The sequence below is a fragment of the Mustelus asterias genome, chromosome 12, assembly GCF_964213995.1.
Source record: "Mustelus asterias chromosome 12, sMusAst1.hap1.1, whole genome shotgun sequence".
Taxonomy (NCBI): Eukaryota; Metazoa; Chordata; class Chondrichthyes; order Carcharhiniformes; family Triakidae; genus Mustelus; species Mustelus asterias.
The window spans coordinates 43211641-43230596 of NC_135812.1; the positions used below are offsets into that span (position 1 = coordinate 43211641).

Here is an 18956-nt window from a genome sequence, read left to right on the forward strand (position 1 = left end):
ACCTTAATGAAGACTTATCTGAGCAGAAGTAGGGATCGTGCACGCCCTTCTCTGGGGAGGCGATCATACCTCCTACACAGCTCAAAAGGTTCACTTGTCTTCCTGTCTGGTGACTGGTGTGTAACCCGGGGCAAATGGCGGAGAGGCGGGGGAGGGGAGAGGAGGAGAAGATGACTGAAATCGCAGGAGGCGATTAAAGGGAAAATGTCATATTAAATTTAAGCATAAAAATAACCTCTTAAAATGACACCATGCGGGTATGACTAAGAGATTAAATTTGCACTTTCTTTTGAAATGCGGGCAAATCCCAGAGATGGTCCATCAGATCCGCACTTTGAAGCTTGTTTTATAGTGGGTAATTTGGGTAGATGGTTCTAACAGCTGAAGTGAGATGATTCACTGTGTGATGACTGTCACTGAAGCATTGTATAGTATGCATCATCTATGACCCACACAATAACATTGTGAGGCAATGGCTGATACTCAAATCCTCCAGCACGTCAGTGCTATCCGAAGGCTGGATACGATTTGGTCAGAGTAAAAATAAAAGCCTTTGTTTATCGTGAAGCAGTCATTCAGTTGACGTCACCCAAAACTCTACAACTTCTGTCTCTTGTTATCTTCTATAACCTTCCAATTCCTCGTTATCATCTCATTAAAACGCACAACACACATGCAGCAATCTTAAACTTGAGAATATAAGAAAGAACTCACACATACTGGGAAAACAAGCAGCAGATTTGACGTGGATAGACACTCATCAATGAGGTTTAAATCTGGTAAGATGTTCTGTTATTTGAAGGCTTTTGGTTTGAACAAAGTCTACTGTTGTACAAAACTTTATATAAAGCTTTGATTAGACCACACCTGTGTGTAGTTCTGGACCACCGCACCTCAGAAAGAATAATTTACCCTTGGAGGGAGTGGAGTCAGATATTCCCAGAATGATACCGAAACTAAAAGGGTTAAATTATGAGGACAGCTTGCTACTCCCTTGAATATAGAAGATTAGGAGTTGTTTAAGATGGTCGATGGATTTTTGTTAGCGAAGGGTATTAAAAGTTTATTTATTGAAGTCACAAGTAGGCTTACATTAACACTGCAATGAAGTTACTGTGAAAATCCCCCAGTTGCCACACACTGGCGCCTGTTCAGGTACACTGAGGGAGAATTTAGCATGGCCAACGCAGCTAACCAGCACGTCTTTCAGATGAGACATTGAGGGCGGGATTCTCCAATCTCATTCATCCCATCCCCCACTGCCAGTGAGAACGGAGAATTTGGCACTCAGGCACAACCCCATTCACTGCAGCGGGACTGGAGAATCCCAGCCACGGGTGAGGTCAGAGGTTTCCTGCCTAAACCTCAGGGTGGGGCAGGGGGGCGGGGGGGGGGGGGTGGATCCCCTGGTGTCTGGGCCAATATTTCTCCCTCAATCAATGTCAGTGGAACAGATTACCTGGTCAATGCCATTGGTGTGTGTGGGATCTTGCTGTCTGCATATTGGATGCTGCGCTTCCTACATCACAAAGGTGACTGCATATCAAAAAGTACTTAAGTTTAAGTTCAAGTTTATTTATTGGTGTCACAAGTAGGCTTACATTAACTCTGCAATGAAGTTAGTGTGAAACTCCCCTAGTCACCACACTCCAGCGCCTGTTTGGGTACACTGAGGGAGAATTCAGCATGGCCAATGCACCTAACCAGCATGTCTTTCAGACTGTGGGAGGAAATTGGAGCACGCGGAGGAAACCCACGCAGACACGGGGAGAACATGCAGACTCCTCACAGACTGTGACCCAAGCTGGGATTCGAACCCGGGTCCCTGGCACTGTGAGGCAGCAGTGCTAACAACTGTGCCACTGTGCCATAAAGCATGTTGGCGTGTTTGAGATTACAAAAGGCGTTATACAGATGCAGCTCTTTCTTTCATTCTATTCCACAATAAGGAAAGGAAGAAGCTGTTAAGACAAGAATACTTACTCAGTCTCACTCCTCCGCGCCTTATCCGGGAGCAGCATGAACCAGCCTTCTTTCTGTTGAATTGCCAGGAGCTTGTTAATGTTGAATGCCACCTTGAGAGCGGAAGAACAACAGATGATGAAAACCTAGCTCCAGTCCAATGTGATCCTTAATCTGCAACTCTTCCATTTAGCAGCCTGTATCTTTCCCCAACCCCCAGTTAGAGTGTAATGCCATAAGATATAAAAACAAAGTTAGGTCATTCAGCCCATTGAGTCTGCTCCACCATTCAATCATAGCTGATAAGTTTCTCAACCCCATTCTCCCGCTTTTTCCCCATAACCTTTGATCCCTTTACCAATCAGGAACCTATCTATCTCTGACTTAACTATACTCAATGATCTGGCCTCCACAGCCTTCTGTGGCAATGAATTCCATAGATTCACCACCCTCTGGCTAAAGAAATTCTTCCTCATCTCAGTTCTAAAGGGTTGTCCCTTTACTCTGAGGCTGCGCCTTTGGATCTCCTACTAATGGAAACATCTTCCCCACGTCCACTCTGTCCAGGCCTTTCAATATTCTGTAAGTTTCAATGAGGTCCCCGCTCATCCTTCTAAACTCCATCGAGTACAGACACGTTCCTCATACATTAATTCCTGGGATCATTCTCGTGAACCTCCTCTGGATCCTCTCCAAGGCCAGCACATCCTTCCTTAGATACAGGGCCCAAAATTGCTCACAACATTCCAAACGGGGTCTGACCATCGCCTTATACAGCCTCAGAAGTACATCCCTGCTTTTGTATTCTAGTCCTCTCAAAATGAATGCTAACATTGCATTTGCCTTCCTAATTACCAACTCAATCTGCAAATTAACTTTAAGAGAATCCTAAACTAGGACTCCCAATTCCCTTTGTGCTTCTGAATTCTCTCCCCATTTAGTAAAGAGTCTACACAGTTGGCAGAGCAAATGCTAACTTGGCACTTTGAGAATTTAAGCTTGGTTTAAAACATCTGGAAGCTGACCCAAATACCTTAACTGGTTGGGCCTATGGATAACTCCTGTCCCACATCTGGGTAATTGACTCTCCCTGTGTTATGAGGGAGGTTCAGGATGGGTAATCACTGCTGGCCTTGCCAGTATCATCCTTAACCCAATCGTGAAGAAAGAAACATCTTCAACTGTTGGTGTCACCGTAGAGTAGAGAATCCAGTCTTCCATGATTAAAGATACACCATGCAAATGAGGACATTTTCCCAATCATTTTAGATTCATAGAATCCCTACAGTGCGGAAGAAGGCCATTCGGCCCATCAAGTCTGCACCGACCACAATCCCACCCAGACCCTATCCCCATAACCCCATGCATTTAAGCTAGCTAGTCCCCCTGACACTAAGGGGCAATTTAGCATGGCCAATTCACCTTACCCGCACATCTTTGGAGTGTGGGAGGAAGCCGGAGCACCCGGAGGAAACCCACGCAGACACGGGGAGAACGTGCAGACTCTGCACACACAGTGATCCAAACCGGGAATTGAACCTGGGTCCCTGGTCTGTGAGACAACAGTGCTAACCAATGTGCCACAATGCCGGCCTTAGCTCAACATAACTACCACCTCTTTTGGGTTGTCTTATGAGAAAAAGTTGGAGAGGTTAGCTTCATGTCCAATGGAGTTTAGAAGAGTAAGAGGCAACTTGATCAAAACCTTTAAGATGCTGAGGGATATTGACAGGGTGGATGTGGAGAGAATATTTCCTCTTGTTGGAGAATCTAGCACCAGGGGTCACTATTTGGAAATAAGTCGTCGCCAATTTAAGACCGAGATGAGGAGACATGTTTTCTCTCAGAGGATCGTGTGTCACTGGAACTCTCTTCTTCAAAAGGCAGTGGAAGCAGAGTCTGAATATTTTTAAGGCAGAGCTCGATAGATTCCTTATTAACGGGGGTGGGGGGGGTGAAAGGTTATCAGGGGTAGTCAGGAATGTGGGGCTGAAGTTACAATCAGATCTTATTGAATGGCGGAGCAGGCTCGAGGGGCCGAGTGGCCTACTCCCAACTCATATGTTTAGAACTCTTCCAGTGGTGCTAAACTTTCAGATTGTTTATCGGACATCCAGCACAGGATGAGCAGAAACTCCAGTTAAATATTGGGATGCCTGAAGTAATCCTGGCTGGTTTCCCATCTTCTGTCTTCCGTAAACAGGAGACTATCCAGAACACCGCTGTTTGCGTCCTAACTTGCAGGAAGTCCTGTTTGCTCCTATCACAGAATCTCTACAGTGCAAAGGAGGCCATTCAGCCCATCGAGTCTGCACCGACCACAATCCCACTCAGGCCCTATTCCCATAACCCCATATTTTTACCCTGCTAATCCCCTTGACACTAGGGTCAATTTAGCATGGCCAATCAAAGTAACCCGCACATCTTTGGACTGTGGGAGGAAACCAGAGCACCCGGAGGAAACGCACACAGACACAGGGAGAATGTGCAGACTCCGCACATACAGTGACCCAAGATCGGAATTGAACCCAGGACCCTGGCGCTGAGAGGCAGCAGTGCTAACCATTGTGCCACCGTGGTGCCGATCACCCATGGTCAACCAATCTACACTGGCTCCCGGTCAAACAGCACCTTGATTTAAAAATTCTCATCCCTGTTTTCAATCCCTGCGTGGCCTTGCCCCACCCTATCTCTGTAATCTGCTTCAACCAGTCAACCCTCACCTCTGCCACATCTAATTCTGACCTCTTCAGCATCCTTCCTTTTAATTGCGTCACTGGAGGTGGTCACATCTTCAGCTGCCCAGACCCTCAGCTCTGGAATAGCCCCCTACATATTTCCACCTCTCTCTCTTTCTTCCTTTAAGACATTTCTTAAAACCTACCGCTTTTGGTCACCTGGTCTATTATGTGACTGGGTGTCATTTTTGTTTTATAATGCTCCTGTGAGGCACTTTGGGATGTTTTATGACATTAATCATAGAATCATAGAAACCCTACAATGCAGAAGGTGGCCAGTTGGTCCATTGAGTATGCACCAACAACAATCCCACCCCAGGCCCTATCCCCACAACCCCACACATTTACCCCGCTAATCCCGCTAACCTACTCATCCCAGGACACTAAGGGGCAATTTAACATGGCCATTCAACCTAACCCGCACATCTTTGGACTGTGGGAGGAAACCGGGGCACCCGGAGGAACCCCACACAGACACGGGGAGAACGTGCAAACACCACACAGACACAAGCCAGGAATCGAACCCAGGTCCTTGGAGTTGTGAGGCAGCAGTGCTAACCACTGTGCCACCGCATCGCCCCAAATTTGCTATATAAATATAAATTATTGTTGTAATCCAAAACAAATTAGAAAGGCTTTTAAATATGAAAATATATTGAAAAATATTTTCTAAGAACTCTAGAAAGTAATTTCTGTAATCTAATCATGGGATTGAGTTATCTTCACATGAATGAAGTTTGTCTGGCCTCTCATTACATTACAACCTGTAGTCAGACCTCAATATGCACTATTCATTTCATGCATTTGGTGAAATGCTCATTCTGAGACCCAGTACAGACAGGATGGGCTGAATGGCCTCGTTCTGCACCGTAACAGTTTTGTGATTTCTTATAAAAACCATTAATGAGCACATTGTAAGTTCTGTCAATCACACGCTTGTGACTCACCAAGATGCTAAGTGAATCAGCGATCGCTAACATTCAATTATCTGAATAAGGGCGGCACAGTGGTTAGCACTGCTGCCTCACAGCGCCAGGGACCCGGGTTCAATTCCTCGCTTGGGTCACTGTCTGTGTGGAGTTTGCACATTCTCCCCGTGTCTGCGTGGGTTTCCTCCGGGTGCTCCGGTTTCCTCCCACAGTCCGAATGACGTGCTGGTTAGGTGGATTGGCCATGCTAAATTCTCCCTCAGTGTACCCGAACAGGTGCTGGAGTGTGGAGACTAGGGGGATTTTCACAGTAATTTCATTGCAGTGCCAATGTAAGCCTATTTGTGACAATAATAAATAAACTTTAAACTTTTAAGTTAAATGCTGATGAAGGTCACATTTAAACCATTCATCTATTTATTGCCTTCAGGTACTAATGTGTCAACTGTGCGTTCCTGTCATTTTGTTTGCAACATGTGGGTTTCTTTTTACCACTCTTTGCTTTTGTGCTTAGTAACTATTGCTGTAAATCTCAACCCTGAAGCTCTCTGGATTATTGCACAGTTCCCACATTACAACAGTGAATAAACGTCAAAAATACTTAATTGGCTATAAAGTGCTCTGGCATGTCCCGAGGTCATGAAAGGTGTTCTATCAACGCAAATTGTTTCTTTCATATTTATACTCACATGGTTTAACCCTGGAACCATAGAATCCTTACAGTGCAGAAAGAGGCAATTTGGTCCATCGAGTCTGCATCAACTCTCAAAAAGAGCATCCCACCCAGGCCCTCCCCTCCGCCCCATCCCCATTACCCCATATATTTACAATGGCCAATCTACCTAACCTGTACATCTTGGGACACTAAGGAGCAATTTACCATGGCCAATCCACATAACCTGCACATCTTTGGACTGTGGGAGGAAACTGGAGCACCTGGAGGAAACCCACGCAGACATGGGGAGAATGTGCAAACTCCGCACAGACTGTGACCGAAGCCAGGGATCGAACCCAGGTCCCTGGCGCTGTGAGGCAGCAGCGCTAACCACTGGGTGCCCTGTTGAAAGGAATTGAAAATAAAGTTTCTGTTTCCAAATTAAAGGATATGTTCTGACATAATGGGAATCTGGATTAACAGGTCTGAGTTACAGATGGTGCCCCTGCTGTTAGAGGGCCAATCCTGTAGCCCACACTTCCATCCAATGACAGAACACTTTAGGAGTCCGATTGCTTTCATTAATGTGAAGGAGTGCAGGGGAGTTCTCCTCCGTGTCCTGACCAAGATTTATTCCTCAATCAACATCACAGAAACAAGATTAATATCGCATTGTTACATGTAGGGCATTCCTTTGGGCAAATTGGCTGAAAGAAAACCACAGTGATCCACTGACTGTGAAGCATCTTGGATCATTCTGAGAATGCGAAAGACATTAGATAAATACAAGGTATTCCTTATGTGTGAAAAGCTGTTGCATTAGCTGCAATTTTACTTCCAAACAGCCAAAAGCTGTGAATCGGCAATTACCTACCTTTCCCAGGAAATCATTCTTACTGACTAGGTCCCAGTCCCACACCTCCACGTGCAACGTGTTCTCTGTCCCTGTGTCGTCCAGGACAAACTCAAACGCCTCATTCCAGCGGGGGTAGCAGGACTTTTTCACAACCTACTTGCAAAGAGAAATCAGCATGAAGAGCTAGCACATGAGCAACCTACAACAGCCACTCACTGCCGCCTAGCCAAGTCTTAAAAGTGCTGAATGCAGCAAGGTGGACGAGCGTGTGGACTGCAGCGTTTCAAGAAGGCGTCTTCTCAATGGCAATTAGGGATGGGCAATAAATGTTGTCAAGCCAACGACACCCATATCCCACAAATGAATAAAAAAAAAGAAGAAATAGATTTCTGTAAGTTTATTAATGGCTTAGCCTATCCTTCAAATTTAAGATTCTGGCATGTTATAAATCCCCAATTACCTTTGTCGTACCATTAACTGCAGTATTTCAGATGCCCAGACACTAAATACTGACATTTCCAGCCTAAGCCTCTCCATCTACCTCCCCTCAACACCCAGACTGACCAAACTCTTAGCAATCCCTCCAAATCTTTCTTTGTGGACTCAGCATCCGTTTCTGTCTGATTGCTTGTGTGTGAAGGGACCAATATTTATCTATATTAAAGACACTGGGCGGGATTTTCCAGCCCTTCCTGCCGGCAGGATCTTCTGGTCCCGCTGATGGTGATCCCTGTACCCCCACTGTGGATTCCCCGGCAGCAGAGGGTATGGACAACGGGAAACCATGTTGACCGCGGCAGGACTGTAAGATCCAGCCGTTGCCCAATGGCAGGCCACCTCCATTGCCCCAAAACATGCCACGTGGAGCAGGGGCGGGGACGGAAGGACCCACTCACTGTATGAATGTTAGTTGTTAAACTTCCCCTGGCATTGCTCATAGTCAGTCGGGAAATACACTAATAACATTTTAACCTAACTCACATGACAAGAAAAAGGGTTTAAATGTTGGATCCCAACTTTATACCCCGGCTCCCCTGCTGAACGAATACGTGTTCCACTAAGGGCAATGCAGCACAAATTTGGATGGTATATAAAATGGGGGTCACTTCAGAAGCAGTCCTGTTCTTACCTGGTGAGCTAGGTTAAAGGTGGGGCTGCTGTAACTCCAGAGATTGCTAGGTTCTTGATTGGTAAGGAGATCAAAGGTTACGGGGAAAAGGCAGGAGAATGGGGGTGAAAAAGATATCAGCCATGACTGAATGGCAGAGTAGATCCGATGGGCCAAATGGCCTAATTGTGCTCCTATATCTTAAGGTCTTATATATTCTGAGGAGTAAAACAAAGATTGGAGCTGGGAAGAGGAACCTTGGAATAAATGATCGACTTTCTGAAACCTCCATTGCCCGGGGACTGATAGTAAGTACTATTTTAGATGTATTGCATGTACAATATACTTACTACGTCTATAAACACTTGACCTCAACATTTCAAGAGCTTATTGATACTGAGAAAAGGATGGAGCTTTTTATCACCAAAAAAACCCTTCTAAGAGAAGAATCAAAATACAGGTGCTTCAGTTCAATGATTGTTAATTTCCAACGGACCATAGTGATCTGTTAATCTAACTGATTCAAGACAAAGTCATAATGGAGAACATCTGGTTTTGAATGGTGCACACAGTAAGAAGTCTAACAACACCAGGTTAAAGTCCAACAGGTTTATTTGGTAGCAAAAGCCACTAGCTTTCAGAACAGGCTGTTCCTTCGTCAGGTGGGTGGGAGTTCTGATCACAATCAGGGCACAAAGACACAAACTCAATTTACATGAATAATGATTGGAATGTGAATCTTTTAAGACTTGATTAGCTGTAAGGTACAGACAATGTGAGTGGAGGGAGCATTAAGCACAGGTCAAAGAGATGTGTATTGTCTCCAGACAAGTTGTGGGGGTTACAGATAGTGTGACATGGACCCAAGATCCCGGTTGAGGCCGTCCTCATGTGTGCGGAACCTGGCTATCAGTCTCTGCTCAGCAACTCTGCGCTGTCGTGTGTCGTGAAGGCCGCCTTGGAGAACGCTTACCCGGAGATCAGAGGCTGAATGCCCGCGACCGCTGAAGTGCTCCCCAACTGGAAGAGAACAGTCTTGCCTGGTGATTGTCGAGCGGTGTTCATTCATCCGTTGTCGTAGCGTCTGCATGGTTTCCCCAATGTACCATGCCTCGGGACATCCTTTCCTGCAGCGTAACAGGTAGACAACGTTGGCCGAGTTGCAAGAGTATGTACCGTGTACCTGGTGGATGGTGTTCTCGCCTGAGATGATGGCAACTGTGTCGATGATCCGGCATGTCTTGTAGAGGTTGCTGTGGCAGGGTTGTGTGGTGTCGTGGTCACTGTTCTCCTGAAGGCTGGGTAGTTTGCTGCGGACTATGGTCTGTTTGAGGTTGTGCGGTTGTTTGAAGGCAAGAAGTGGGGGTGTGGGGATGGCCTTGGCGAGATGTTCGTCTTCATCAATGACATGTTGAAGGCTCCGGGGGAGATGTCGTAGCTTCTCTGCTCTGGGGAAATACTGGACGACGAAGGGTACTCTGTCCACTGTGTCCCGTGTTTGTCTTCTGAGGAGGTCGGTGTGGTTTTTCGCTGTGGCGCGTCGGAACTGTCGATCGATGAGTCAAGCGCTATATCCTGTTCTTATGAGGGCATCTTTCAGCGTCTGGAGGTGTCTGTTGCGATCCTCCTCATCCGAGCAGATCCTGTGTATACGGAGGGCTTGTAACAAGCTCATCGATCGACAGTTCCGACGCGCCACAGCGAAAAACCGCACCGACCTCCTCAGATGACAAACACGGGACACAGTGGACAGACTACCCTTTGTCGTCTAGTACTTACCCGGAGTGGAGAAGCTACGACATCTCCTCCGGAACCTTCAACATGTCATTGATGAAGACGAACATCTCGCCAAGGCCATCCCCACACCCCCACTTCTTGCCTTCAAACAACCGCACAACCTCAAACAGACCATTGTCCGCAGCAAACTACCCAGCCTTCAGGAGAACAGTGACCACGACACCACACAACCCTGCCACAGCAACCTCTGCAAGACGTGCCAGATCATCGACACGGATGCCATCATCTCACACAAGAAAACCATCCACCAGGTACACGGTACATACTCTTGCAACTCGGCCAACGTTGTCTACCTGTTACGCTGCAGGAAAGGATGTCCCGAGGCATGGTACATTGGGGAAACCATGCAGACGCTACTTCAACGGATGAATGAACACCGCTCGACAATCACCAGGCAAAACTGTTCTCTTCCTGTTGGGGAGCACTTCAGCGGTCACGGGCATTCAGCCTCTGATCTCCGGATAAGCGTTCTCCAAGGCGGCCTTCACGACACACGACAGCGCAGAGTCGCTGAGCAGAGACTGATAGCCAGGTTCCGCATACATGAGGACGGCCTCAACCGGGATCTTGGGCTCATGTCACACTATCTGTAACCCCCACAACTTGCCTGGGCTTGCAAAATCTCACTAACTGTCCTGGCTGGAATCAATACACATCTCTTTAACCTGTGCTTAATGCTCCCTCCACTCACATTGTCTGTACCTTTAAGACTTGATTCGCTGTAAAGACTCACATTCCAATCATTATTCATGTAAATTGAGTTTGTGTCTTTGTGCCCTGTTTGTGATCAGAACTCCCACCCACCTGATGAAGGAACAGCCTGTTCCGAAAGCTAGTGGCTTTTGCTACCAAATAAACCTGTTGGACTTTAACCTGGTGTTGTTAGACTTCTTACTGTGTTTATCCCATTCCAACGCCGGTATCTCCACATCTTGAATGGTGCACTCAGAAGCCAGAGGGAAACCAGGCTGGACACAGCAGAGGGCTGTTTGCTTGTTTCATATCTTCACATACATTGTTTTCCCTTCTCCCTTCATAGAATAGTGGGGAAATGCTGGAAAGATTAATGACCTGTTGAAGCACATCATGAACACTCCTCCATGGTCACAATGGTCTGGAGTGGGACTAGAATCTGGGGCAGGGGTGTGACCTACTAAGCCACAAGACCTCCACAGCAGAGAGCTAAATGGTTGTGGACCCTAAGAAAGAAAATGCTGGAAAATCTCAGCAGGTCTGGCAGCATCTGTAAGGAGAGAAACGGTTCTGGACGTTTGGAGTGTATCTAAAAGAAAAAGAGGAGCAGATCATCACGAAGTGTGTTACTTTGATAAAGATAATGGGAAGTGGGGTGTGCTGGGGCAGAAGGGAAAACTGGGGAGAGAAGACTGAGGAAACAGGTACTTCAGGAGAGGAGCATAAGAGAATTCTATAGTGGTTGAGAAAGGCGAAACATATGGAAGTGAAAATCGGTGAAGAAATGACCTTGGATCAGAGTGACCATTGTAGCAAAGAGGCTCTCCAAGTGGCAAAAATGCCAGAGGTGGCCGGAAATCACAAGTCTCTCCCCCAAATACGACACTTCCCATTTTTGCAGGAGCAGGAGTGGGGACATTTTGCATTAGCTGCCTCCAGTCAGTGGGATTTCGGTAGGCCGAGAATGCGAAACACAAAGTGTCCAGATTGGGCTAATTAAGAACAGATCTGAACTTTGTGGATTTGTCTGGATAGCCAGGGTATCCCTTTGAAGAGATAAGGTTCCCCTGAGGATTGGGACTCAGGACAGCTTTGGGGAGGTCAGGTTCCCTTTGGTGTAGGTCAGGTTGCACTTTGGGATTGTCAAGTCGCAGACATAAATGTAGGTTAAAAAGTGCACAAACTCATTACTGTCAAGCTCATTGGAACCATCAACAGACCTGTTGAAATCAGCTGTCCAAACTATCAGAAGCACTTGTCAAAGGGACCTGTCAAAATAGTCAGAAGCACCTATCAAAGGGGTGTGCCAAAGGAAGCAAGCTGTCAAGGCATTTAAAGGTCCTGCCCTTTAAATCTTTGAAATAAATGTCTGGTGTATTAAAAATGATTGTTTGCTATTTTACTTGCCTGTCGCCTGAAAGTTCCCATTACTGGATTAGTGCTTTCACAACCATCCATTACCACAGTAGGGTGCCTCTTAGTTCACAGTTTGATTGATAGTTACAAGTGATTATTGACTGTTTAATGTGGGACTATGCATTTCAATTCTTATTGTTTTGTGTTTTAGAATGAAATGTTTGTTGTTATCAGGCTTTACTTAGTTGAAGAAATGTAAATGTATTAAATGGGCTTTTATGAATAAGAATATATTTTTTCAATATAGTGAAGTCTGCAATGGACACTTTATTTTATAGAGCTTTATGTTATCTCCTTTCTGCAATGCTTCTGGGGTCTGCCCATGGTGGATACTAGGTTAGTTGGCATGATAGGTACAATTGCAAAGGGTGGTGGACAGGACTTAACATGAGTTGCCATTAAATTGGTATGGGGCTACAAAGAGCCATGGGTGTGGGATGGGGGCATATGGAGGGAATGAGGGTTTATGGGAGCAGGTGAGTGAGAGGCAGGAGGTGGCATGGGTTGGCTTGGATAGGACAGGATTGTGTGGTGGGTGGGGGGAGAGTGGGTGAGCGGTGAGGGCTGGAGGAATGTTTTAATCTTTATTTTTAAACTTTGGACACAGTGCCAGAACCCCGAGGCCGGCCTGCCTGCCAGACTGCCCCCGCACATGGCATCCTCCTCAGTTCTTCCCAGGTCGCCCACCCTGACTTCTAGTCAAGCCCTCTCTCCCCAAACCAAACACTGAATATCTGGGCAGCCATGTTCAGATATCGGGTTCAGGGGAGCCAGGAATTCTCCTGCCTTTGCATACTCGACCCAGGAGCGAGAATCTGGGCCCCAGCCTTTTTTTAGAAAATACATTTCTGAAATATAGTGTCCTTTCCTGTAATGTGTTTGAATTAGCCTGCTGGTTATCTGTGTTGATCCACCAGAAGGAACTCTTCAGTTATCGGCAATAAAATAAAACAAGACTTACTCCAACTTATAAATCAAAGAAAAAGGTTTAATAAAGAAACTTCATTACTCCAACACTTGAGGCCTCACCCTGGGCCATTCCAAGCTCCCACAAATCCCAGCAGCTTCTTATTTATACCGAGTCAGCTGACCACCACGTCATTTTGTCACTGGTTAGTTTACTGGGTCAGCTGACTCTTATAGCATGTTACCATTGGTCACACTCCACCAGATCCAATGTTATCATTGGTCACATTCTAACAACGTGACATGATTAGATTAGTATCAGAAGAACTCCATACCTTTTGCCCAATGACCAGAATGAGGACATTGAAATGTAAGCTATTAACACCTTTAATATGGAGTTGGTCAGTTCGGAATTAGCACAATAGGAACAGGGCGGACTCACAGAGCTTTCTTGGGTTTTCCCATTGTACTGCACTCTAACGAAAGGATCTGAAGCTCCATTGAGATCTTTCCGAGCCAGGTCTCTGAAAAGAAAAAAGAACAACTTGCATTGATATAGCACCTTTCACAACCTCACCATGTCATCAAACACATTGCTCTGAAGTAGATTCCATCACTGGTACTTTTGGGGGAGGTAAGAATGCACAATGTCTTTTTGAAGCAATAAATGGAAATGAAACAAATAGAAAAGGTTATTTAAAAAAATGTTTAACAACTTAAAACTTAAAAAAGCTTTGCAGGTTTAAAAATATAATCCACAGCAACAGCACAGTCGAGAAATCACTTCTTTCATACGAGACACAACTGAAATGCCCACTGTGCCAAAACATGTAGCCAGTGGTGAGGAGCCACTTGGATATTTCAGTAGCAGGAGAAAGAGAGCAGCAAAATTAGAATTCCTGGCAACACACTGACAGCACCAAGTATTAACAAAGGCCTGAATGCTTCTGTTACTCTGCTTTCTAATTTGCCTCCCTGTGTGGAACATGCACTTTGCCATTGTGACACAAACTTTGATCGGACAGTGACAGAGGACTAGGCTAGAGAAGAAGAAAGCTAGCTAATGCAACCTCTCTGAGTATTCCACCTCCTCCTGATTTAAAAATAGCTCAATGTAACCTGACGCTGCAGTCAGAGAATTTCCACAGGGAGACATTTCTGAATGATTTGTTACAGGAGACCTTCTACAAGCTGAGTCACAGCCAGCGCCTGCTGATGGTGGTTTCTCCCCCCACCGCCTCCGCATCCAATCAAATGGCTATAATTGAGATCATCACATGGACTGCCCCTGGGCCCATAAATACCTTTGCATCCACTAGTTCACACTGGAACTTATTAAACACATCCTGCCTCTGGACTGTGTCTCCTGTAGGATTCTCCTCGGAGGATGAAGCAACATGGTACTGCCACGGAAGCCACCACACAGGGAATGCTGACGGTGTCCATGGACCTTTGGCAGGACTGGAAAATGCCACCAGGGAGTGGGGGGAATCCTAGCCTTTGTTGCTATAGTATAAGCTGCTGCTAAAAGGTGTAATTTGCAGAGTTCAAAGTTTCTGACCAGCTGTTTGCAGAGTTGATTAACTCTTGACGTGACTCTCAGGAGTTTAGAACAGTAGGGTTTGTCTTCAAGGGTCACAACTTGCTCTGAAGTAAAAAAATATAAATGTTGCCATAGCCCCAGAGAGCTGATTGGTGGTGATTTAACCTAGTGTTTTACCGGCGATCCACATTTACCAAATGGTCAGCCCTTGCGACACACGTCACGTGAGATGTGCAATTAAATACGATCTTTCCCCTTTGTACTAATATCGTACAGTATATTAAATGCTGGGGGTCAGTTTCAGATCCATTTTCCAATTTATTTGGGCCATATTTCAGCACAAAGGAAATTGGTGTCAGTATTTTACAAACGCCTCTTGTCAACATATACATTCCAAATAAGTGTACGAAATCAGACATTTACTGTGCATCACAGTGATCCGCCATGATCAAGATGAATGGTGGAGCAGGCTTGAAGGGTCGAATGGCCTACTCCTGCTTCTATTTTCTATGTTTTTTTGTGACAGATTTCTTGTTTCAGATGCACTTCTGGAATGCGGAGCTCACCAGATCAACATGCTGCTTTTTAGGTGGAAACCTAACAGGACAGTCTCCTACTATCTCTATCTTTTACCATCCCATCCCTGATAGGTAGGATATGTCACATCAATAACTACATTCTGCTGCATCCATTGAAGCCTGCAGTTAATATGTCGATTATCATTTCTCATATACAGCCTGTAATTTTTTAAAAAAACATCTCAATGGTTTTCCTGTTTTTTAGATGTCATTTCATTTTTTAATTGATTCAAAGGCAGCACAGTTTTATGCACTGGGGAAAAATAATGAGTTGGATAATGATGATACCTGTCACACTCTGAAATTATAGCCTGCCTTCACGGCAGGAAACTTGGAACGCAGGCAGAGTGCACTGACCAGGCAAGCTACAGTCACAATCTAAATGGGATTTACATTTAAAAATACACCTCGCTCCTAATTCTGATCTTTTCCTATCAGAAAGTGCACATTACTTGAATTGTATCAGGCAATACTAAGCTTTTCCTCCAAATCAAAGTCCTCACGCTGGTTATGTCATTGTCTGAGCGAATCTAATTGTCATACTGGCTTCTACAAAATGTGTGATATAAACTGAACATCCCAAGTTTTTTTGAACAGAATCAAAGAAAATCCCACTTTATTTTTATACAGGATCACAGAAGATCCCGAGTTTTTTTAAAAGGAAGCAGTGGTGTCATGGTATTGTCATTGGACTAGTAATCCAGAGACCCAGTGCAATGCTCTGGGGACGCAGGTTCAATTCCCATCCCAGCAGATGGTGAAATTTGAATTCAATAAATATCTGGAATTAAGAATCTACTGATGACCATGGAACCATTGTCGATTGTCGGAAAAACCCATCTGGTTCACTAATGTCCTTTTAGAGAAAGAAATCTGCCATTCTTACCCGGTCTGGCCTACATGTGACTCCAGAGCCACAGCAATGTGATTGATTTTCAACTGCCCTCGGGCAACTAGGAATGGGCAATAAATGCTGGCCAGCCAGCGAAGCTCATGTTCCACGAATGAATAAGAAAAAAGAAAATCACACTTTGTTTTAAACAGGATCATGAAACATCCTGGGTGGGATTTTCCAGTCACGTTCACCCTGAAACCAGAAGATCCCACCCGAGGTCAACGGACCTTTCATTGATCTGCCCCTCGCCCACTCCGATTCCCATGGGCAGGCGGAATGTGAAAATTCACCCCGTTTCTTTTTAACAGGATCACAGAAGATCCTGTTTTTTTTATAAACAGTATCAGCTTGTAGGGCAGTGAAAATTTACCGGGCGACCCATTTTCAACATCCCACAACCCAGCTGTGGGTCGCGAGCCCCACTTTGAAAAAAGCCCGATTTAACCTGAGGGTCACCACATCTCAGGTGAGGGGTGAGGCTGAGAAGGCTTTTCCCTTCATGAATAACCTCAGCGGGTACAGGAACCAAACCCACTTCACATCACGGATCAGCTGTCCAGACAACAGCTGGTGAAGTAACAGTGTATGAACACGGTGTACTGTTATTAACAAGCAGGTCAGTTAACCAGTTCAAAGGATTGAGGTTTGTACTGAGCTGCCTTTACCAGGCTCCTTTACATCCTACATCGCACTGTTATCATCTCACACATTACGTGGAATTTTACACCCCGTGCTCCCCCCCCATCTCCCCCACTGTGGGGAGACCGGCAGGTGGAAGGGCGTAAAATTGGGTGACATGGTGTGGGTGCCATGCTTGTCACCTATCTACCTCCACTGGTAGTTCACCAACAATGGGGGACACATGCACCCTTGGGCTATTTGAGGCCCTTAAATGTTCAGTCTATGGTCACTTCGGGGTTCGCTCCCAGCACGACGGTGGGTGTTACAGTGGGACAGAGGCAGTCCCATTGTGCTACCCACTCCGCCTGGCCTTTCCTCCGCTCTCACAAGCCCAGGCTCTCAACTCTCTTGCCCAGTGCATGCCAGACAGGTGAATTGCTAGTCATCTGATTGGCCAGCCAGTAGCTCTGGAAGGCGAGACATCACCCCAGATGTGGGAGGATGCCTCAGCCCTGGGATAATAGCCGTAAAATCAGAATGGGACTTGCCTGCCCAACAGAGGTGACACCTGCAACCAACCAGCTCCTGTCTCAAGCATATGAGATACAACATCCAACAAGACCCCGTTCACACCACAACGGATCTAATTTGCTAGAGTTAACAAAGACTGACAAACTCTGAGTCCTTGGGGGTCTGGGTGGTATAGAAATCCGATGAATAAGTCAATCCTTGGGATAAGCTTGCAGACTTCCTAAAGCATAGGCATCTTATAAAGAACAAGGAAAATTACATCACAGGAACAGGCCCTTCGGCCCTCCAAGCCTGCACCGACCATGCTGCGCGACTGAACTAAAACCCCCTACCCTTCTGGGGACCAAATCCCTCTATTCCCATCCTATTCATGTATTTGTCAAGACGCCCCTGAAAAGTCCCTATAGTATCTCGCTCCCCCGGCAGCGAGTTCAAGGCACCCATCACCATCTGTGTAAAAAACTTGCCTCATACATTTCCTTTAAACCTTGCCCCTCGCACCTTAAATGTATGCACCTAGTAATTGACTCTTCCACCTTGGGAAAAAGCTTCTGACTATCCACTCTGTCCATGTCCCTCATAATCTTGTAGACTTCTATCAGGTCACCCCTCAATCTCTGTCGTTCCAGTGAGAACAAACCAAATTTCTCCAACCTCTCCTCATAGCTACTGCCCTCCATACCAGGCAGCATCCTGATAAATGTTTTCTGTACCCTCTCCAAAGCCTCCGCATCCTTCTGTTAGTGTGGCGACCAGAATTGAACACTATATTCCAAGTGCAGTAAATTAAGGTTCTATAAAGCTGCAATGACTTGCCAAGTTTCAAACTCAATGTCCCGGCCGATGAAGGCAAGCATGCCGTATGCCTTCTTGACTACCTCCTCCACTTGTGTTGCCACTTTCAGTGACCTGTGTACCTGTACACCCAGATCCCTCTGCCTATCAATACTCTTAGGGCTTCTGCTATTTACTGTATATTTCCTATCTGTATTAGACCTTCCAAAATGCATTACCTCACATTTTTCCAGATTAAACTCCATCTGCCATCTCTCTGCCCAAGTCTCCAACCAATCTATATCCTGCTGTATCCTCTGATGGCCCTCATTGCTATCCGCAAATTCACCAACCTTTGTGTCGTCTGCAAACTTACCAATCAAACCAGTCATATTTTCCTCCAAATCATTTATATATATATTACAAACAGCAAAGGTCCCAGCACTGATCCCTGAGGAACACCACTTGTCACAGCCCTCCATTCAGAAACACATCCTTCCACTGCTATCCTCTGTCTTCTATGAATGAGCCAGTTCTGTATCCACCTTGCCAGCTCACCTCTGATCGCATGCAACTTCACCTTCTGCACCAGTCTGCCATAAGGGACCTTGTCAAAGGCCTTACTGAAGTCCATGTAAACAACATCCACTGTCCTACCCTCATCAATCAGCTTGGTAGATTTATCTTGAAGTCTTTTACTGTCAACTATCAAAGGGACATTTGAAATACATTGGTTCATTCAAATATCTCTGACTATTAAATTAGGATAATGGAGAATACTGAACTGTGACTCAGACTGAGAGTTAATAGCCATTCACTGGACCACTAGAATACCTACTAGGTCATCTAGTTGCCAAGTTACTGAACAAATCACTTACTCAGGGTTAAAACTGACCCGTTCATCCACTTACAAGCTTGGTACAGATTCATTCATCTCTCTCTGGGAAAATCATA

At 45.6% G+C, this 18956-nt stretch overlaps 1 protein-coding gene across 1 annotated transcript in view; it reads right to left on the reverse strand.

The window, feature by feature from the left end:
* The window catches only part of rasa4 (RAS p21 protein activator 4), a 223312-nt gene that overhangs the window by 66496 nt on the left and 137860 nt on the right, over positions 1-18956 (reverse strand). The window contains exons 6-8 of the mRNA XM_078225114.1: positions 13503-13584; positions 7159-7293; positions 1984-2075 (exon numbers count right to left, since the gene is read on the reverse strand). Coding sequence (XP_078081240.1) covers positions 1984-2075; positions 7159-7293; positions 13503-13584 — 309 coding nt within the window. The remainder of the gene's footprint in view (positions 1-1983; positions 2076-7158; positions 7294-13502; positions 13585-18956) is intronic.